The sequence below is a fragment of the Drosophila teissieri genome, unplaced genomic scaffold (genome assembly GCF_016746235.2).
Source record: "Drosophila teissieri strain GT53w unplaced genomic scaffold, Prin_Dtei_1.1 Segkk7_quiver_pilon_scaf, whole genome shotgun sequence".
Taxonomy (NCBI): domain Eukaryota; kingdom Metazoa; phylum Arthropoda; class Insecta; order Diptera; family Drosophilidae; genus Drosophila; species Drosophila teissieri.
In genome coordinates this window covers 1,406,710-1,430,645 of record NW_025225038.1, presented here as the reverse complement: position 1 = coordinate 1,430,645, position 23,936 = coordinate 1,406,710, and the positions used below count along the sequence as shown (strand labels likewise).

Sequence of the window (23,936 nt, the reverse complement as noted above, 5' to 3'; positions counted from 1 at the left end):
AATTAGTTTAAAAGCCTAGGCCTAGAAACCAAAAATAAATCCGTTCAGGAAGAGCTGAAAAGCAAGCTCCAAAGTCGGGTCAGAACAATTCGCCGATTAAATGCGCGATTAGAAACGGGATCGATTCCGCTATTAGAGGAAGAATTGAAATGTCGACTAGAAAACTTAAATGCTTCAATTAGTAAGGCAAATCAATTACAAGAACAGATAGAAGACATAGATTGTAGCGATGAATTTGGCGACGAGTTGGAAGAGCTTTGTATAGTGACCAAGGCAAAAATAATGTCCCTGTTGTCTGCCTTGAAGGTAGCAAGCGTCAGCGAAGCTCCGGGATCAGCTGCTGTAGCTCCAACTCGTGCGCGACTTCCGAATTTGGCATTGCCAAAATTCAGTGGAGATTATTCGGAGCTCAAAATTTTCATCAGCCTTTTCGAAACATTGGTTCATAAAGACGCCAGCATTCCAGTTATCGAAAAATTTAACCATTTAATTTTATGTCTCTCTGGTGAAGCTTTAGGAACAGTTAAAGCTTACCAAGTCACCGAGGGCAATAACGAAAAGGCACTAGCCAGTTTAAAAAAGGTTTACGATAACGAATGCCTCATCTTTATGAATAATATATCAACATTGTTTAGTCTGCCTAAAATAGTGCATCAGTCCGCTTCCTCCTTGAGAAACCTTATCGATACTGTTTCTTCGATTTATGGTTCTCTGTTATCGATAGGAGATGATACAAAAATTTCGAATGCAATGTTGATATATTTGGTATTGAATAGAGTCGACCCAGTGACCAAACAAAAATGGGAGGAACAGCTCGATTATAAGACTTTGCCGCTTTGGGCCGACGTTCAGCATTTATCAGCTGAAGAATCGACAAAGCCGAAGCAAGATAAAATTGTGTCGAGCAAGCCACATAATCGTAGCTCATTCTCGTGTTCCTTCTCCAACAGCAAGCCTCAGCAAACTTGTAGCTATTGCAATGCAGCAGATCATTTGCTACAGAATTGTAGCCCGTTTGGGCGTCTCTCTGTAATGCAAAGGTTCGAGTTTGTTAAGTCTGCCTCCTTATGTATCAATTGTCTGCGAAAAGGCCATACTGTTTCGAAATGCAAAGGCAAAAAGTGTCGGGTTTGTGACCGCTCACACCATATTCTGCTTCATAGATATACAGTGCCTGAGAACAGTTTAGCGATGCCACCCCCGCCAGAGACCATGTCTCCTACTTTTAACCAAGATCAGCCTTCCACGTCCCATGTTATGCATGCCACGTCCTTGGCCAGGGTGATTTTGGCTACGTCAATCGTAAGCGTCCGTACGAAAAACGGAGAATACGTTTTAGCTCAGCTGGACTCTGGGTCTCCAACGAATTTTATATCAGAAGAACTGGCGAACCGCTTACAGATTCGTAGAGAGGAGTCGTGTATCAACTTACTTGGTATTGGCGAGTCCAATTCTCAAGTCAAAAAAAAGGTACACACAGTGGTGAAGTCGCGAATAATGGATCTGGATCTTAAAGTCGATCTCCGGTTACCATCCTGATCAGTCGGTGAATGTCAGTGATTGGAAGATGCCGAAGAACCTACCATTAGCAGACCCATATTTCTACAAGTCACAAAAAATTGATATGTTGATAGGAGCAGAATCATTTTTCGAATTGCTAGCTGTTGGTCAAATTAGACAACCCTTCCTGGTTGGGTTGTTTCGGGCAGATACAAGTCTGCAGTCCCGAAACAAGTTGTGAATAGTTTCAGTTGTAGTGAAGAACCTTTAGTATCGATTGACAGCACACTACAGAAATTTTGGTCGCTGGAGGAAATGCCAAATCCAAAGAAAATTCTGTCGCCTGAGCACAAGTTACGTGAAGACCATTATAGGAAGACTACTCAGGTATTGCCATCAGGTCGGTTTGAAGTTAGGCTGCCGTTTAAATCTGATCCAAATGGATTAGGCAACTCCTTCGAGGTTGCAAAACGGCGGTTTTTGTCGCTTGAGCGAAGGTTGTCTCGAGATCCTAACTTGAAGACCATGTACTTGGAATTCATGGAAGAATATCTCGCCCTAGGTCATATGTCGCCTACAGACAACAAAATCCTTTCCACTCCACATTATGTCATTCCCCATCAATGCGTGTTAAGGCTCCAGAGTACGTCAACAAAGTTGCGCGTCGTGTTCGATGCGTCCTGCAAAACATCGTCTCAGGTGGCCTTAAACGACATCCTGATGGTGGGGCCGACAAGAAGAGTTGTACTGCACTCTACTCCGCTTCCGGCTGCACAGGTATGCCCTGACTGCCGATGTAAAAAAGATGTATCACCAAGTAATGGTTAATGAAGCAGATAGGAAGTTTGAACTCATAGTGTGGAGGAGAGACCCCTCTGAATCCTTGAGATTATACAAGCTCAACACCGTCACATATGGTACTGGACCAGCCCCATTTCTGGCTATTCGTTGTTTAAAGAGGTTGAGTGAATCTGCTAAATTTTCATTCCCTAGAGCTGCCGACGTAATTGGATCCGATTTTTACGTCGATGACATGTTAACTGGTGCTGCATGCGTAGAGGAGCTAAAGACAATTAAGTCTGAAGTGTCTCAGGTTCTTCAAACAGCAGGTTTTGAATTGACAAAGTGGTTTTCAAACTCACCTGAGGTCACTGCATCTGAGAGCACAATTAAGTCGATACCTATCTCGGATTCAGAGTCAACTAAGGCGTTAGGAATATCGTGGTTGCCTAGCGAAGATGCCTTCAAGTTCAAAATTTACACTTCTGTCATGGGTCTCCGAGCGACAAAACGGAACATACTATCGGTGACATCGAAGCTGTTTGACCCCCTCGGCTTGTTAAGTCCCATTGTGATTAAAGGAAAGATCCTATTGCAGGAACTCTGGCTTAATAAGTTAAATTGGGATGAGTCAATTCCGATGCATTCGGAAACAGCTTGGGATATGCTAAAAAGCTCTCTGTCTCAACTGGATGAGATATCGATTCCTCGGTTCATGCATACCGACCCATTGTCACCGGTACAGCTACATACCTTTGCCGACGACTCCATGAGAGTTAATGGAGCTTGCGTCTATATTCGTAGCAAAACTGCCGAAGGTTTTTAAATTATCGTTGTTGACTTCAAAGTCAAAAGTAGCGCCGCTCAAGACCAAAACGCTCCCAAGGCTTGAGTTATGTGCCGCTCACCTTCTCGCACATCTCTGCCATAGAAACAAACCCCTATTAAAAGTCCCTATCAAACGAATTGTAGCGGAGATTCAAGAATGGTCAGGAGAAGGACGAAGAAGAAAACTGGCCCAAAAATGCGCACTTCAAGCCGGATGAGGAAGTCTTGCGTCAGGAAGCTAGGAAGACTGTGGTCGGGCTGACCGCTGCTGTGCAAACTTCGCTTATATCGTTCCGCTTATATGTTCCGCTTTATAAGAAAATGCAAAGACAAGAGTATAGTTTTCGAAGAAACTCTGTCACCGACTGAATATAATGAAGCGTTTCATAAGATTGTCGAAATAGTACAAAAGCACGAGTATCAAGTAGAAATTGAAAAGGTTCGTAAAGGCTCCAAGGTCGGCCCAAGTCTTCAGCGATTGAACCCATTCATCCATGAAGAAACAGGCACTTGGTGCAACTTTTCGTTGTTGCGAGTTGGGGGGCGACTAGCTAACGCTCCTATATAATATGATGCCAAGTTTCCCTTGCTGTTGACGAAACGCTCGCAGATTGTGCAGAGCTACGTCTGGCATTGGCACCTTTCCAATTTTTGTGTCGGCCCTCGAGCACTTGTGAGCATCCTACGACAGCGTACTTGGACCGTAAACGGTCAGGAACTCTGCAGTCAGACAGTTCGATCATGTGTGCGCTGCTTCAAATGCAAGCCTCGACTGATGACACAAATTATGGGAAATCTACCCGCAGATAGACTCCGTGCTCTCTGCCCATTTGCGATACGTGGCGTTGATTTTTGTGGCCCTGTCTTTACGACATTAAAAATTCGAGGAAGGCCCCCGTATAAGTCCTACGTTGCCTTATTTGTTTGTTTTGCGTCCAAGGCGGTTCACTTAGAGATTGTCTCAGATCTAAGTACTGATTCTTTTCTATTGGCTTTTCAAAGATTCATTGGTCGACGAGGATGTCCGCAGACGGTGCAATGCGACAACGCGACGAACTTCGTCGGAGCGAGTCGCCACTTCCTGGCTCTTCGCGATCGGATGGAGGAGCAGACGGACGCAATTCGCGAGTTCGCATCAAAAAGCGGATGCGAATTTGCGTTTTTGTTTATCATCTGCCGTTTGGCAAACTTCCATTTAGTAGACATTAAGTCCGTTGCCAAAGGCACGATGTTTCCGTTTTAGGATAAAATTAATTGGTGATGGGATAAACCTCAGCGTACAAGAAAAAGCGACTAAAAAAATACATTCCCACAGGTGCAGAATTTTCATCCTCCTCTCACTGGCATTGGTGTCAGCGCACATCACTAACTATTCACAAACAAGGTATATCCCCATCGTAGATGGAGAGATCCTGGTATGGGAGGAGCTCGCGTATGTGACCCACTCGGCAAATCTTTCGGAATACATGCGCGTAATAGAAGAAACAAGCAGCATGAACGAGAGGTTTCCACAGTCCCATATGAGGAGATGGCTAGAAGTGGATACCTCGCACCTTCGGGACACAGAATCGCAAGGAGTTTAGATTTTCTAGGCTCAATGCTAAAGGTAGTAGCGGGGACGCCGGATGCCGGCGATCTAGAAAGAATTAGGTTCACAGAATGGCAGTTGACACAATCAAACAATAGGCAAATCAAAATTAATACTAGGATACAAAATCGAATCAACCAATTAACAACAACCGTAAATCAAATCCTGCAAACACATAAAAATACCCAAATTGACACCGGCCATTTATACGAGACACTGCTGGCTAGGAATAGGATACTAATGATGGAGTTACAGAATCGAATGTTGGCCGTAACACTGGCCAAAAACAATATTGTCAGCTCAAATATCCTAGATCATGCAAACTTAAAATCAGTTTGGCTGAAAGAACCTACAGATACCCCCATTGGGGATCTTATGTCCGCATCGTCTGTAAAAATACTACAATCCTCCAAAATGATACACTTTATTATCCAATTCCCCATAATATTATTATTTTGTAAGAAGGTCACTATTTTCCCAGTCACTTGCAAAGGAGTTATGCTGCGGATAACTGACAACTTGGTAGCAAAGTGTGGAGAAGAAGTCCATACGATCAAAAACTGCACCCCAACACCGGGGGCTACCTTTTGCCAACTATCAACGGAAAGCTCATGCGCCAGGGAACTACACGCCAAGCGACCTACATCCGCTCACCCGTGTGGATGAGGGAATCATCATCATCAATGACCGGCCAGCCAGGGTCACGGTGGACAACGGAACAGAAGTCTACCTACGTGGCACTCACCTCATTACCTTCAATGATCGCGTCGTGATAAATGACACCACCTTTATAAATCACGACAAGGCCCAAATAAGAGCTCCAGGGGTAGCGAGTTCCCCATTATTGAATATCACCGCCAACAGAGATATTCTGAGTCTCCGCTACCTTCACCAGCTGAGTGAACGTAACTTGGAGTTCACCAAAGAGCTCGGGAGAGAAATTGATACTAATCATTCACATCGCATAATATTTATCGTAGCAGCGATTTGTTGTGCATTGATTTGTATCGGCATCACCTGTCAACGGTTCATTGGAGCGCGGAGATCTGCAATCCAGTTAAACGGGATGATCGCCGAATTAGGACCAACCGAGGACGGTCATAGTCTTCAGTTTCAAGATGACTCTTTTAGAATAAAGAAGGCAACTCCGGCACTTACCCGTAATACATAATTAAACAATCTCGTTGAGCCACAAGGGCAAAGTCACGCCCTCCACCGTAATCTTTGTAAGAAGTAAACTTTCCCTGGCTTAACAGACGCGGAACATAACCACAGGAGCAGCACACATCCCAGCAGCCAACGGCACTGGGAATACCTGGACCTACGATATAATAGCGTTTGCAGGCGAAGGATTATGCCCTGCGAACCTAATTAAATAGCTTATATATCGGTTGATAAAACTGATTGGGACGTATGGCTTCAATATTTCGTTTTCTGTTTCAACACTACCCCCTCAATGGCACATAATTACTGTCCATATAAGTTAGTATTTGGTAAAACAAATAATTTACCAAAACAATTAAATAGTATAGATAATATAGAGACTTTACATAATATAGATGACTATGCTAAGGAAAGTAAATACAGATATATGCTCCTTATATATAAATAATGATAGAAGAAAATACAAAAAATTATAAAATATTATATGATCAGAAAATAAACAACATAGATATATCAGTAGGTGATAAAGTCTTATTAAGAATTGAAACAGGTAATAAGTTGGAATATAAATATACTGGTCCGTATAAAGTAACGGAAATAGGAGATAGAAATAACATTATAATAACGAATAATAAAAACAAACGGTACATAAGGATAGGTTAAAATGGTTTATTTCATAATTGTAATTAGTATGGCCATGCTAAGACAAAAATACTCCTTTACATTTGATTACTATTTGTAATTTAATATATATAGAAAAAATACATAAAAAAAAAAAGAAAAACAAAAAAAAAGGAAAAACAAAAAAAAAGGAAAATCAAAAAGTATGCGCACATATCGAATACCCACTGTATTAGCCAATAGTACAGAAACACACTGTAACGCTCTGTTGCAATGTTTATGGAAATATTCCACTTCAAGTGCATGTGATATTTGAGTCTCCGCTACCTTCACCAGCTGAGTGAACGTAACTTGGAGTTCACCAAAGAGCTCGGGAGAGAAATTGATACTAATCATTCACATCGCATAATATTTATCGTAGCAGCGATTTGTTGTGCATTGATTTGTATCGGCATCACCTGTCAACGGTTCATTGGAGCGCGGAGATCTGCAATCCAGTTAAACGGGATGATCGCCGAATTAGGACCAACCGAGGACGGTCATAGTCTTCAGTTTCAAGATGACTCTTTTAGAATAAAGAAGGCAACTCCGGCACTTACCCGTAATACATAATTAAACAATCTCGTTGAGCCACAAGGGCAAAGTCACGCCCTCCACCGTAATCTTTGTAAGAAGTAAACTTTCCCTGGCTTAACAGACGCGGAACATAACCACAGGAGCAGCACACATCCCAGCAGCCAACGGCACTGGGAATACCTGGACCTACGATATAATAGCGTTTGCAGGCGAAGGATTATGCCCTGCGAACCTAATTAAATAGCTTATATATCGGTTGATAAAACTGATTGGGACGTATGGCTTCAATATTTCGTTTTCTGTTTCAACACTACCCCCTCAATGGCACATAATTACTGTCCATATAAGTTAGTATTTGGTAAAACAAATAATTTACCAAAACAATTGAATAGTATAGATAATATAGAGACTTTACATAATATAGATGACTATGCTAAGGAAAGTAAATACAGATATATGCTCCTTATATATAAATAATGATAGAAGAAAATACAAAAAATTATAAAATATTATATGATCAGAAAATAAACAACATAGATATATCAGTAGGTGATAAAGTCTTATTAAGAATTGAAACAGGTAATAAGTTGGAATATAAATATACTGGTCCGTATAAAGTAACGGAAATAGGAGATAGAAATAACATTATAATAACGAATAATAAAAACAAACGGTACATAAGGATAGGTTAAAATGGTTTATTTCATAATTGTAATTAGTATGGCCATGCTAAGACAAAAATACTCCTTTACATTTGATTACTATTTGTAATTTAATATATATAGAAAAAATACATAAAAAAAAAAGAAAAACAAAAAAAAAGGAAAAACAAAAAATACCCACTGTATTAGCCAATAGTACAGAAACACACTGTAACGCTCTGTTGCAATGTTTATGGAAATATTCCACTTCAAGTGCATGTGATATTTGATCCCCCACTCATGCACATGCGTCATAAATGCAGGATCAGCATTTATGCTGACCACTTGTGAGCGCACATAACACTCTCTCTCTTAGCAGAGTAATACATAAGTAATATTCCCTCTCCGCTGACCAACTGTGGACTGCGCAGCAATGAGGCTTAGGCTTAATTAGAACCTAAGGAAGAATGTTAAAATCAGATTCAGCAATTGGGTAAAAGCGAAATAACATTGTTTTAAATAAAATATTTAAACATTATTTAAAACTATGAGCATGGCAGTTCTAGCCGGGTTTTGAGCGTTAAGTGGGCGAGGAACTCAACTTGAGCGTTCTCTCTTTCTTTTATATTTATTTAACCTACTAATTATTTAGATCTTATTAAGCTAAGAAAATCGAACAGAAAATACGTTATACGGACAGTATAACCCGACCCAGTACAGGCGACTGAACACAACCCTATGGAGGCAGACAATTACTACCCAGAGACACCATAAAACGACACCCGGGTGCAACTCCAGGCTAAACCCAAACCAATCGGCAAGAAGCCTGTCGCAGGTGCGGTGGATACGGCCATTTGGAAAGAGGTTGCTGAAACCAGAGGCTGCTGTTCTGCCGGACGTACGGAAGAGTTAGAATAAGAAGCAAGGAGTACTTCCAGAGACCGGGAAACGGCCAGTGATCTTAGCCGCAGAGAGGCGTACAGGGCTCGCAAGGCGCCGCCTCTCCAAGCTTACTGGCAAATTAATCGCTCGAGGAAAAGTGGTCGGTCGCAGTGGTCCAAAAAGAGGGCGAAAAATACGACGTGGAATAATTCCTGAAAACAAAGTTCGCGGAATTATGGTTGGAACACAAACTATTACCAGCACATGATAACCAGAAAAGATGATAAACCGAAAAAGCAAAGAAACAGAGAGGTCGGAGAAAGAAACTTGTAGAAAGACAGTTTGAAGAAATGCAACTTGTAGAGAAAGAAGAAGAAAGAGGCTTTGAAGGGAGATAATATGGAGACCGAAAGTGAGACGACACGAACTGGAGCAGGACAGCAGTAGAACAGTAAGCGTCGGCGTGCCAGGTTAAGGAAAGCATCGACACCAAGCTGGACTTTAAAGCAGGCTAACGGTAAAACAGTGGACTTTGGATCCGGAGACTGGAAACATCAAGGACTAAGGAGGCCTATATAAGCAGGCCCAACTCTGGAAGCTGGACAGTCAAAGAGAACGAGAATACAAGTGAACAACGCGAAACCACGAAATCAGCAAGGGAGCTGCAGCCGTGAAAGTTAGCAAAGAGCAAGACCGCTACGTCGTGACGTTCGGGACGAAGAAAGTCCCTGAATTGAGACACAGCTAGCTAGAGGTCCAATAAGACAAAGCACGGCTAGGTTGAGGCACTTTGCTACACGCGAATCGAAACCAGACCATGGCGTTAGCCCGGCGAGTCCGAAGACGTTTTGAACAGGCAGGCTCAATCCTAGCAAGGAACCGAGTGCGCGGCGGGACTGTGGTGAAGACCGGGTCGACTGTGTCGGATATTCCGTACGTAAACATGAATTTCCTGGAGCGTCCGTAAGAACCGAGCAGGCGTGGTACCGGCGCCACCAGTCAGAACAGACGTGGTATTTACGTGTTGTGGTTTTACTAGGCGATTGCCTGGAAAACGCAACCGTTAGCTACAATGAGTCCGCATACGACAGCAATCACTAGTCCAAGTGTCAAACACCCAGCAACGCAGTCCGCACGGAAAGCGGAAGCGAGGCCGACGAGCAGCCCCATCCAGGTACGTCCGCACCAGCTTGAGGAAAGGGTTAGGGTGGAACGTTCGTCTCTCACTAGGCGTCTGACAGCGGGCACGGCGTTCGCCCTGAGAGCCCAGCACATGCTCACCATACTTTGGGAACAGTGACACTTCTCTAAGCCCAACAGCCCATCTCTTCGCCACTAATAAATCATGGTGGCGGTTCTACATGGACAAGCAAACACCACCCAAGCGGATGAGAATCCCACAACAACCAATAAACACGCAGCTGAACAAAGAGAGTATTTGTATTCGCTCTGTCCAACTTTCCTTCTTGCAAATAGTACAAGAACATAGATTTCTGGAATCTGGATACATTTTAAAGTCATTCGTGTAGGTGGTAGGTTACTGCAGGGTAACCATTCCCTACGATGCCAAATTTGCTCTTTTTTTCTTTCTAAATTATTAGGCCAAGCCATGGGCAACTAGTCTACAAGCTACAGATTGCGCGGTAGACCCCCAGTAAAGGCTTATGTCGCTGTGTTTGTTTGTTTTCACCTCAAAGGCTTTTCACCTTGAACTTGTAGTTGATGTAATGTATTTAAAAGGTTCGCGGTCAGACGTGGACTGCCAGCGACAATGCGACCAATTTCGTAGGAGCAAGCAACGTAATGAAGCAGAAGAAGGATCTTCAGGACTATGCAACGAAGAGAAGAGTGGATCTTCATTCCACCCAGAGCCCCACACTTCGGAGGGCTGTGGGAGGCGGCAGTCAAGGCCTCGAAGCATCGGCTGGTGAGAGGGGCCGGCAACGCCAACCTCACACACGAGCTCAACACCCATCTAGTCGTCGTCAAGCGCAGCCGAAGTCCAGGCCACTAGCGGCCGAAAACAGCAATCCCAACGACGGCGAGCCACTAACGCCCGGCAATTTGCTGCTGGGTCAGGCTCTAGCCATACGCGCCAAGTATGCCTTGCAACATGGCAAGCAATTCGTCTTTAAAGCCAGACTATGTGCTCAGCCTCCAGCATCTCCCGAGTCATCGCGGAAGGCGACCGCTAGGTCCGGGTGGCAGAGGAGCAAGCCGCAACCGGCATCGTTAAAAGTGCAATTCACTAACTTGCTCCAATCCTATGGATCAACCAAATGCAGTTCTTTAATGATGGCGAAATGTTGGAGCGCTGCAGCTTTAAATAATAGATTATTTGCCGCGCCCACCCTAACGCCCAAAAACCGCCCAAACTGCCACGCCCACACTTGAAAAATATTTTAATTTTTTTTGCATTTTTGTATTAGTCTTGTAAATTTTTATCGATATGCCAAAAAACTTTTTGCCACGCTCACAAACCGTAAAAAAACTGCCAGTGATGAAGAATTCCCTTCGCAATTCCACTAGCTGAGTAACGGGTATCAGATAGTCGGGGAACTCGAGTATAGCATTCTCTCTTGTTTTCTATCGATTTGACAAAAAAAAATGGACGTGGTTATATAGAAAAATTTAAAAAAAGAAGCTCTATAATCTGCTTTAAGCAAAAGGATTAAGAGAAATTAAAAACAAAAAGTTGGCGCGCTTTTCAAATTAGCATTTAATTTAATAATTTAACTGAATCTTATTTGCATATTAAATACTGCAAATTAGTTATTTACATACTAAAAACATAAAACATTTTTCAAAAGTGTGTGCGTGGCAGCTTAATCTCTTTCTAGCTTTTATTGTTCCTGAGATCTAGACGTTCATACGGACAAACGGACGGACATGGCCATATCGACCTGGCTATTGATCCTGATCAAGAATATATATACTTTATACGTCTACGCCTTGGAATGAAAACTCGATTTTTGCAGTTAGAATATAAGTCGAAACGGGCCAGATCGGGCCACTATATCATATAAGCCAGCTAGTTATCATCCACAAAAACTCAGCTTGCGTCATCCACACCATGGATGGTGGACATTACAACTTTTTAAGGTTCCGTATGCCTTCAAATACACCGTCTTCAAATATACCAGATTGGTTCTCGAACTATGGAATAGTTAACGAAACTCAAACCTCGGTTACATAAGTTTTTAAGATATAATGTTTTAAGAATTTATATTAAAGTCAGTAAGTAAGTATTGTTTTTATACAAAATATAAAAGTATAATAGTTTTGCAGAAACGAATTCGTCCTGATTGAGAGCAGGAATATAAATAAGGTTGAACTTGAACATATAATACCGTCCGAAAGGATTATAAATAATGGGCATACTTAGCTTTGCTTAAAACAAAGAGGCGTACCTGTAACGACCAATCTCCAGTTTGCTTATTGTAAATGGAAGTGAAGCGCTGATCCGAAGTGTAAGTGCTTTCAGATACAGTAAGCAGATGTAAGTCTCTATGCCGTATCCATGACACCTATTAAATAGTAAGTTTTGTTTGTAAACGTTTCTTATTTATTTGCAATTGGTTACGATAAACTATATATTGTCTTTTAGACTATATTTTACTATATTATACAATCCGCTGTATAATTCCTCGCCTATCAGATTCCCGCTACTCCCAAAGAAAATAAAACAAATGAAAGGTGTGGGCGTGATAGTTTGGGCGGATGTTAGAGTGGGCGTGGCAAAAAGTTTTTTTGCAAATCGATACAAATTTACAAGTAAAATAAAAAAATATCAACACATGTTTCAAAACGCAGGTTTGGGCGTTAGAGTGGACGTGGCAACATGGGTTAACAAACCTGCGCCGCGTCTATATCTCTGGGGTCTCCATGCTGAATCTCATCTTTTATAGTTCCTGAGATCTCGACGTTCATACGGACTTTTCAACGAATCTAGCATACCCTTTTACTCTACGAGTAACTGGTATAATAAAATCTGGCTCTAAAGCGCTCTCTCTCTGGCTTTTAAGCAAAAATTCGAGAGAGCCTGGTGCCAACTCTAAGAAATCGTGCTCAACTACATCGTATGGCTTTATGCATCCTGTTATTCTAATGACTTTACCCATACCGTGTCCTCCACCTTGGGTTTCCAGGGACGCCCCCGAAAATTATAATGGCGTGCCTGATCCTAAGCCTTCTTCTCCAGAAGAATTAATTCAGACTTAAACATTTTATTTTCATTTTAGGTTTTTCGCTCGTAGTCTTCTAAACACATCTTATTTCGCGTGTGCTCCTGCAGCGTCCGATCACTATAATGTCATCCTGACAAGCGAAGGCGTGTGGCATCATCTCGGGTCCTTCACTTGGTCCAATGCCCATTGAAACGTCGCCGACGTTGATGCCACACGCCTTCGCTTGTCAGGATGACATTATAGTGATCGGACGCTGCAGGAGCACACGCGAAATACGATGTGTTTCGAAGACTACGACCGGAAAACCCAAAAGTAACTGTGGTCAAGTGTAAATTGTTCTGAAGAACAAGGCTTAGGATCAGGCACGTCATTATAATCTCTGGGGGCGTCCCTGGAAATCTAAGGTGGAAGACACGTTATGGGTAAAGTCATTAGAATAACAGGATGCGTAAAGCCAAACGAATTAGTTTTTTTTTTTTTTTGTACAGTTTGGAGCTATTATATGTTGTATCTTTTCAGTACCGAAAACTAACAACAAGTTCACAAATCTTAATTGTAAATACTAATTACCAGTACATTTCTTGAAATGTATTATAAAAGCGGCCCTAAAAAAAAATGACTGCTGGGTTGGCAAGTCGTTTCGACGTAGTCGTGATCGGCTGCTTAGCCTTGTTAGATTCCTCGAGAGCTGGTTAGGATGCGTTGATAGCTTGTTAAGGTACTTTTCCTTTTTTTCCGCAATTTCGTCTTTTACAGGTGAGTTCTTTTGGCTTCGATGTGTCGGCGCCAAGTTTGACTTCTATCGAGGTGTTCTCCCAGATACGTCACTTCGTTTGCTGTTGGAAGTGCGACGTTGTTCAGCGTGAGCGGTGGACAATCATGCCTGTTAAGGGTGAAGGTTACTTGCTTGCATTTTTGTTCGTTTACCTTTATACGCCAGTCGGATAACCACTTTTCCACGTCGACCAGGTAGATGGCTAGCTGAGATGATGCTTTGATTGAGCATCTGGAGCGGCTGAGAATAGCTGTGTCATCCGCAAATGTTGAAACTGTCAGGTTGCTGCTTGTAGGGATGTCTGTTGTGTATAGGACGTATAGTGTTGGGCCTAGTACGCTGCCTTGTGGGACACCGGCATCAATACTGTGTTCGTCGGATATCGCAGTGTTGCAGTGTTGTAGAGGTACGATTCTAGTTTAATAGTTCCGTGTTTTTCGCGAAAGCCAAATTGGTGTGCTGGTATTGTGTTGTGCGTGTTCAGGAATGGAGTAATAGTCAGAGACAGTAGGCATTTTTCAAAAAGTTGCGATAAGCAGGATAGAAGGCTTATGGGTCTGTACGACGATGGAACAGTGTGATCTTTTCCCGGCTTTGGTATCATTATTATTATTGACTTTTTTCATCTTCCTGGAAAGTAGCCAAGTTTGTTGATGGCGTTGAAGAGCTGGGTAATGCTGCATACGGCACAGTAAGGCAGCTCAATAATCATCTTAGGGGTAATTAGGTCGCACCCTGCAGATTTTTTTGGGTTCAGATGTTCTTTGATGATTTTTGAGATTGCATGATGAAGCTGGGAGTCGTCTGTTGCGGGCGGAATTTCGAACGTGTTTGTTGCAGAATTCGGTTGGAAGACTTTTTGTAGATGAGTGGCAAATGTGCTGGCTCTATTTTTGTCGCTACGGGCCCAACCACCTGTGTGGTTTCTAATAGGGACCACTGGAACTGTGGGTGAGCCAAGAGTTGGGTGAGCTTTCCACAGTGAGTTGAGTGAGATGTTGATAATTTTTCAATATAAGTACGTTGGGCAAGCTCTTCTTCTTGCTTTAACGCTTTTGTAAGTTTGCGGTTGGCGTCTTTTAACTTTTGTTTTGCCGACGGTGATCTGGAGGACTGCCATTCTCGCCATAGGCGTCGTTTTTCGAGAACAAGTAGTTCGATTTGCAGGTTGGTCTTTTTGTGATTTGTAATTTTGCTTACTGTTTGCAGCGTTGAGCAGCAAGCTGCAGCAACGATGATTGACTCCAGAGAGTTAACAAAACTATCAATGTCAGCTTCAAGAGGTGGGTTAAGCTCAATGTGTGAGCTTATGTATTTTTTGCATTTGAGCCAGTTGGTTTTTTATGAAGTCAACTTATAAGAAAGGTTTGCTGGTTCTGGGTGTCGGAGCAGAATTATTAGGAGGGGCGAGTGGTCAGATGATAGGTCTGAGAGGCACTCGGTGCTTATCAAATTACGGGGAATGTTTTTGGTGACTGCGAAATCAATTAGATCAGGTAGTTTTTTGGGGTCAGTCGGCCAGTATGTAGGTGTGCCAGGAGAAACGGGGTCAAGCTTGTTGTTTGCTTTTATAATGGCGTTGTAGAGCTGTTTTCCTTTGGGATTCACGAGTCGAGACCCCCAGTGTGTGTACTTGGCATTATAGTCCCCAGCTGCTATGAAATGTTCTCCAAGTGAGTTGAAGAATTCCATAAATTGGTCTTCAGATAAAGTGGAACGAGGTGGGCAGTAAACTGCGGCTAAAGTAAGCTGGTTACCATTATCCAAATAAATTTTTAATGATGTTGCTTGTAGATAGTTTTTGGCAGTCTCAATATGACAGTGGTGCTTGAGACGGCTTCTTATCAAAATCCCGGTACCGCCGTGGGCCTTACCATCAGGGTGATTGGTTCCGTAGAAAATATATCCTGTTTGTGAGGTGTGTTTCCGAAAGTAGCTTTACGTCGTTGTGCTTTTCGAGTAGGAATTGAGCTAGCTCCAGTTTGTGCTGTGAAACGCGATTGGCGTTCCACGTAGAGATTCTTAGCGAGGCCATGAAGATGATTATTTTGATTGTTGTGATACAAGCAATTGTATCAACATGTTTTGATTGCGTATTAGATCTTGCATGGTTGTCCGCATAAACGCCATAAACTCCGCCATGCTCTGCTGCAAGGTAAGTATCATTGCTTCGAAATTGTTTTGTTGTTGTTCCATTGGCTTTTTGTCTTGTACCGAATTGAAGTCCATATATTTGGCTTGTGAAAATGGCGCATTGGAGGCTGGGGGCTCAAGACCTGATCTTAGAGCGCTTGCATATGACGCGTTTTTGGTAACGAATCCTGTACCAAGTGAGGATCTGGCTGTGTTAGAGAAGAAAACTTCTGGGTTGTTTTTGGGGGGTATTTTTGTAATCGGTGCGTTTTGTGAGCGTACAGTGGCTACGCGCTGGTTAATGCGGCTTTTGAGATCTTTGTATACTGGGCAGCCTCTGTAGTTGGCTGTGTGATTGCCTCCACACTTGCCACACTTTTTTCTGCTTGAGTCTTCTTTGGGTGCTGCTTTGTCGTGGAGCTCGCCACAGATTACGCACACTGGACGCAGCTTACAGTAAGACTTTGTATGGCCATATTCTTGGCAGTTCATACATTGTACCAGATTGCTACGTTTGTGAGGTTCTTCTACAGTGATTCTACGATGTAGTAAAAATTGAAGTTTCGTTTCTTTTCGTATCTTTGCTTCTGGTGCAAGTTCCCCTTGGTTGCGGCTGTCTATTTTTGTTTAAGATGTTGAAGACTGATTTTGCAGTAAATCCTTTATCCTGTAGCGCCAGCTTTATTTCGTCTGGTGTTACATCAGGCTCTATGCCCTTTAGTACGACTTGCAGACCCTTGCAGCTTTTTAGCTGGTATGTGAAATAGCTTTTTTCTCCGTCGTCCAGATACTTTGTTAAGGCTCTAAAGTGTTGTTCAGACTTGGTCTGAACTTTAGTTTCATGAATGTTGCCCCTAACTAAGGGAATTATGTGGAAATTTGCGTCACTTATGAGCTTTATTACATTGTTTACAAATGTACCAGAGCTTTTCTCACGTACAAATATTGGTTTTGGCTTATTTTTGTCGCTTCCATCAGCTTCAACGGGCAGGTCTTCAATAGTGTCTGCCAGAATGTCGAACCTGTTGGCATTGTTCGGTACTTCGCCTAAAGTTGTGTTGGCATTGGCGCGTGTGATTTTTGGTTTGTTTACATTTTTTTGGGGGCTTAGCTTTCGTTTTATTTGGATGTAGCGATCCATTCCAGTCTGTATGGCCGGCTTTGCGTTTTCTTTTTCGTTTGTTGTAGTTTGTGTTGCTGTCTGCGCAGCTTTCGTTGTGTTTGTGTGTGTTGAGCGGGCAGTCGGCATCGGTGTTGTTTTAGTTATTGACGGCGACGGGGAGCAAGAGCTTTCACTGTCGCGTGTTAAGAGAGATGGATCAGCTGTCGGGTTGGGGGTGATTGACCGCTCGCGGTTCGATTCCGTAGAGACGACGGAAAAGTGCGTTGCAAAAAGAGCCGTCGCTCATCTTGCTGACGTTGACGCTGCGCGCGATCTTCGTTTTCACTCATTGTTTTTGGTTAGTTTATTTATATTTGTAATTAGTTAATTGATGATTAATAACTTATGGATTTGTTAGAAAATCTATATGTGCAGGCATTGCACTGAGCGTATTTTCGATTTTATGTTTGGTTCACTTCACTGTTTCGATTCAAAAAACAAGAGAGAACGCTATAGTCGAGTTCCCCGACTATCTGATACCCGTTACTCAGCTAGTGAAAGTGCGAAGGAGTCTTCAGCACTGACAGTTTTTGGCGGTTGGGGGCGCTAGAGTGGGCGTGGCAAAAAGTTTTTTGGCAAATCGATAGAAATTTATAAGACTAATACAAAAATGAAAAAATATCGAAACATTTTTCAAAAGTGTGGGCGTAGCAGCTTAGGGCAGTTTGTGGGCGTTAGAGTGGGCGTGGCAAAAAGTTGTTTGGCAAATCGTTAGAAATTTATAAGACTAATACAAAAATGAAAAATATCAAAACATTTTTCAAAAGTGTGGGCGTGGCAGGTTTGGGCGGTTTGTGGGCGTTAGAGTGGGCGTGGCAACATGAATCGACAAACTTGCGCTGCGTCTATGTCTCAGGAGTCAGTATGCTTAATCTCAACATTCTACCTTTTGTAGTTCCTGAGATCTCGACGTTCATACGGACAGACAGACGGACAGACGGACGGACAGACGGACATGGCCAGATCGACTCGGCTATTGATCCTGATCAAGAATATATATATTTTATATGGTCGGAAACGCTTCCTTTTGCCTGTTACATACTTTTCAACGAATCTAGTATACCCTTTTACTCTACGAGTAACGGTTATAATAAATTCAAATTAGTTATTGTTTGAATATTATTATTTAGGTACAGGTACACGATTCGGCTGTTGGAGCAGCCCTGGCAGTGCCGATGGTCTGGCAACGCCACTAAGCTCCGATCACTTGCCGACGTAAGTTGGCAGCGCTGTTGTTCTCAGCTGCACCGAATTGCAAAGTCATAAAAATTAGGCAATTTACCTATCGCTCGCGTTTTTTTCACTGTTTATCGCGCCGAAATGATGCACATTAGCACCGAGTGGCTTTGGGCAGTTATTCCGCCAAACTCGCCCAGCCGTCTTCGTGATAAAAGATTTGTTCGCGCAGCTTATCAAAAACACGTCCGATTTTAGCAAGTCTCCAAGTTCGATTTAGTTGCGCACGATTTCTTAGAGTTGGCACCAGGCTCTTTCGAATTTTCGCTCAAAAGCCAGAGAGAGAGCGCTTTAGAGCCAGAAGCTCTCTTTTATGCAAGACTCACTGTCGACCACTCTCGACAATCTTGCCCTTCACATTACAAGGTTATGGACCTTAAATCAAAAACATTAATTTGGCGTTGCCCTAACATGATAATTATACGAATACAGCACGAAAATAGTAATAGCTGAGTATATAAATTATAATAAGGGTTGGCCGGCGGTTAACGCGCGCGACCTTTACTAATCAGGTGTCAGGCGGAGCCGTGACAATGAAAGATTAGGAGTTACTTTTTATGCTTTATTACACCGAGCCAAGCGGAGCTGTAGCGTCGGAGACAAAATCAGAACTGAATATAAAATACAAGAATTCAAACTTAGGAGCTAGCATGAAAACGAAACACATTGTTGCGATCTCATATTCGTAGCGGCCACGCAAGTCTGCAGTGTCTGCCGGCTACGTATCGACATCCGGCATAATGCTTACGTTGCAGTATGCCGATGTTGTCGTATTTCATGCGCCCGTGGGAGCGACGTTTGCTTTAGTTAACTTATATACATAATAACACATAATAGACTGCATAAAATTACTATATTAGACATGGAAAAAATATTTGATGGCAGTGATTCTTACGTGCTTATTTCCACACGTCGTGCCACAAGAAATTAATTTTGCAAAAAACAGGTTACATATTTGTATTTATTTTATAAATAAACATTTTTAAATATTATATGATATATATTTATCTATATATATAAAAATTGAGAACAAGTTTGGTGAATGATTATAACTCCAGAACGCATGAGCCGATTTCAAGAGACGAAGAGGGATAAAACGGTGAATTTAACCTCAAATGCACGATCCACATCATTTACACAGTTCAACTTACCACTTTATTGAATCTAAAATTTCCTTGATTTAAGCTGCAGCGCCATTTCTGAAATATAGGATGTCATTTTTTTCTGCTCAGTTAGTTCTAGAGTGCTATTCTCTTTCATTCAATTTTGTGCTTTTGGAAATCAAATTGAATGGTGGACGAACAGCACACTCAGCATTAAAATTGCCGTTAAATGTGCAGGTTTGTTTGTATTCATTGATTGATCTATTTAAAATACATTAGTGCTAATTACTATATTATTTTTGAACGTACAGGTGATTGACAATCCCACACGCAACATATCAAGATATTCTGCAATGGCAAAAGTTTTGCAGCAAGCAGCAATTATTCTATTGGATGAATGTACAATGACCCATAAAAAATCTCTGGAAGCATTAAACAGAACAATGCAAGATCTACGTCGCAATCAACAAATTTTTGGTGGTGCACTAATATTTTTGTCAGCAGATTTCCGACAAACATTACCCGTCATGCCACGTGCAACGTTAGCGGATCAGGTCAATGCGTGCTTGAAGTATTATTCCTGTGGCGACATGTCCAAAAATTGACATTGAACATAAACATGCGTGTTGAATTGCACAATGATCAATCTGCAGAACGGTTTTCGAAGCAATTATTAGAAATCGGAAGTGGCAAAGTTCCAGATACAAATGGCTTTATCACTTTGGAAAACAATTTTTGTACAATTTAAAGGCGAATTAATAGAAAGCGTTTTTCCAAATATAATTCAAAATCACAGAAATCACGATTGGTTGACAGAACGAGCAATATTGTCACCAAAAAAATGTACATGTCAATGAAATAAATTTTCACATTCAAGAATAATTGCCAGGCGCAGTGATATCATATAAAACTTTTGATAGCGCAATGAAAGAAGATGATGCAGTGAATTATCCAGTTAAATTTTTAAATTCCCTAGAACCGTCTGGAATGCCACCGCATTTTTTTAACTTAAAAATCGGCTCATCAATTATTTTACTACGGAATTTAAATGCACCAAAATTGTGCAATAGCACAAGATTGTTTGTAAATTGATGCCGAATTTAATTGATGCCCCGATATTGACTGGAAAAGCGAAAGGAGAAATGGTGCTCATACCGCGTATTCCGTTGATACCAACAGACATGCCGTTTGAATTTAAGCGACTGCAATTCCCAGTGCGTCCATCATTTGCCATGTCCATCAATAAGGCACAAGGACAAACGCTTCAAGTATGCGAGTTGAATTTGGACGAGCCGTGTTTTTCTGATGGGCAGCTATACGTAGCCTGTTCAAGAGTTGACATTCCAAACTCTTTATTTGTATTCGCTCCAAATGGACAAACGAAAAATATAGTTTATCCAAATGTTTTGGATTGAAAATAACAATTTTTCAGTTTCAGTTTCGTCAAGTAGTCGTGTGTTAAAACGAATAGAATTTTTGAACATTTGTGTACGTCCGCTGAAAAGTTCAAACGGCGTAAGATTCATGTTTGAGTGTATTGCATTGGTAAAAGTTTTAATAATTTCTGACTTTATTTCGTTGTGGTCTTGTTGTATCTTTGGTTCATTCTTCTTGGTGAGGATGATTCTATATACTTCTGTTAATATGGAATGTAGTCGTTCGACAGTTTACAGTAACTGCTTTATTGTTAATGTGTTCAGGGTCATATTGGGCTAGGCAATCCAAAGGTATGGCCCCAGCGAATTCAATTTTCCTTGACAAGAATTATTCTTTTCGGTATTCCAAATTGGCCAAAGAATTTTTTAAATTCCTTCCTGAAACTAATTGCGTTCTTTTTATTAAAAATTTTATCGATAATTGTAATGTTATAGTTGCCGTTAATGGTGTAGATTTTCGCATGTATAATGTCCAACAGTACGTTTGGTATTTCGGTTAAAACGTAAGGAGGTTTTTGTGGGCGTCTGCCGTATTTTAAAGTTAAGAATCGAAAAACCTGCGCTGCGTCTATGTCTCTGGAGTCTGTATGCTTAATTTCAACTTTCTACCTTTTGTAGTTCCTGAGATCTCGACGTTCATACGGACAGACAGACGGACGGACAGACGGACATGGCCAGATCGGAAGTGCTTCCTTCTGCCTGTTACATACTTTTGAACGAATCTAGTATACCCTATTACTCTACGAGTAACGGGTATAAAAATATATATATAGTGGGCCCTATGCGCTTCGCCGCATGCAGTCTTAAAATTCAATGAAAAATTCCTAGAATTTTTTATATGAAAGTCATTTATTTAATTGGAAATTGTTATTTTTTTTTTTTGTATTTTACGCGCGAGTCCCACGGACACACCTCCCGCCCAACCGACCGAGGGGCGCTGCCGTGTATCGTACGGCTCGAATCGCGGGAAGATAGACGCGATATAGAAGACAGTAAAGGACGAGGAAATATATGTATACTAGTAGTAATATCTAAGAATTCGTTAAGTACGTTAGTATTGATCGCTTTTAAAACGGCAGAGAGTCAGAATTAGAGATAATAGGATAGAATCTATTATAGTCAGAACATAATACTCTGTAGGGATCATGCAACTCATAGTTAGATCTACAAGGATTTAAAATTAGAGGTACGTAATTTCTAGTAAATCTGCTTGGAACAGTGAAGCTTAGCCGACTAACCAAGTCGGGACTATCCATACTCGAGGATCGGACGGACTAGAGAAATAAATAAGGTTTTGGTCATGTAAGGATCATCAAATTCCTTTGACAACTCGTTTTATAAAACCAAGCACACCCCTGGCCTTATTGACAATAGACGAAATATGGTCTGAAAATTTAAGTTTAGGGTCCAGAAGAACATCAAGATCATCAACATGTGTTATTCTGTCCAAAGAGCACCCACTTAAAGTGTAAGTTGCGTGCATTGAGTTGGCACGACAAAAGGTCATAACTTTACACTTAGAGCCATTTAAGTTTAATACGTTATAACAGCACCAGGTTTGAAAGCAATCTAGATCGGATTGTAAGTCCAAATGGCGAGAAATGTCCTTATATTGCAAGCATAATTTTACATCATCAGCGTACATTAGTACACGCGAATGATCTATTATTAAGGGAAGGTCGTTAATAAATAAGGTAAAAAGGAGCGGACCTAGGTGGCTCCCTTGTGCGACGCCGGATGTGACTCGGAGAATACAAGAAAGAGAAGAGGTTTGCACAAGGCTTCCGCACAGAATCTAAGTACACAGCCAGGAATTCCCTCGGGACCTGGCGAATAGACAGGCTTAACTCGCTGAAGATCATAAAGCAGTGAGCTTTCGTTTAAAGTGGGACAGAATATTAAATTTGACTTTGATACCGCGTAAGAGTAAGGCCGTTCGGAATGAGGTAACGTAGAATATGTGGTTTAAAAAAACTTGGCAAATAGATCGGCTATTGCCTGATCCGATGTTACCGAAGTATTTTCAAAAAATAGTGAGGAAGGGTAACTGGTTGCTTTGCGCTTAGTGTTAACGAAATTATAAAACTGTTTGGGATCCTGTGCGAACTGGAACATGCAACGGTTTAAATAATTCTTATAACACTTTGCGTTAAGCACGGTAAAATTTAAACGAGCACTTACATATTTAGAAAATATAGATTGAGAACCGGTATTTTTAAATTTTATATAAAGTCTGGACTTAACATTTCTTAGATGTGTCTAACTCTTTATTAAACCAAGGAGGTTTGTTAGAGGTAGACGGATAGTACATCGGAACACAAGAGTTGAAAAATGATTTAATTGCAGTATACAAAATATCTATGGCATCGGCCATTATGTTGCAAGAATAGTTTGCCTTACGAAAACAATGAATTCGTTTGGTTGACTTATCTGGCCTCTCTTTTATTACGGTACCTGTGTCGATTGTCACCTCGAAAGTTGGATGGTATGGATCTTCTGGTTGACTAAGAGGTGCTACTCTAGTCAGAAACACACTTTCAGGACTTGAAACAAAACATAGATCCAATAAACGACCAAGAGAATTTCGAATATAATTAACTTGCGACAACGATATGTCAAGCAAGCCGTCAATAAAGTCATGCTGTGCTATAGGCAGGAGAATATTCGACTGTTCGTCTGTGGACCACTTAGTGCCTGGTATATTAAAGTCACCTAGGACAACTAGTTGGTCCCTATTGGACAGTCTGTTTGTAACGGATTGGATAGCGGACAAATGGTTAATATATTCAGGAAATTCAGAAGACGGCGGAATGTACGAGCACGTAATAAACATAGCTATCAGAAAATTACAGCTTTACGCATAAGAATTCTAAGTTACGGAACTCGTCAAAAAGTACCTCCTCTGACGTGAGGGTAGACCTAACAGCAATTAGGACTCCACCTCCCCGCCTGGAGGGACGATCATGCCTGTATACTGTCTACATACCTGGGAAAACTTCGGAGTTAAGTGTCTCCGGTTTTAACCAAGTCTCTGTAAACACAATAATATGGGATGCAAAGGAAAGGCTATTAGAATACAAATTAGTTAGCTTACTACACAAGCCTCTTACATTTTGATAACAGGTAGTGAGACTAGACTTTAGTTTTTTGAAGATAAAGAAGTAGAAGTAGTAGAGGAGGATGGGTCAGTGATCTGGCCACTTGTGGGAAGTTTAATTCCCACGGGCCCTTGTTTTCTATTTTTAATCTTAGCTTCAAACTCTTTCTTAAACATACTTTCCGGCCAAAAATCACCAGAACATATGGTTGAGAATAGCTCATTTG

General features: G+C 41.5%; 1 protein-coding gene across 1 annotated transcript in view; it reads right to left on the bottom strand.

Annotated features, from left to right (window-relative positions):
- The window catches only part of LOC122625801 (protein CEPU-1), a 249,645-nt gene that overhangs the window by 135,727 nt on the left and 89,982 nt on the right, over window positions 1-23,936 (bottom strand). The window contains 1 exon segment of the mRNA XM_043805853.1: window positions 11,991-12,107. Within this exon segment, the coding sequence (XP_043661788.1) occupies window positions 11,991-12,107 (117 nt within the window).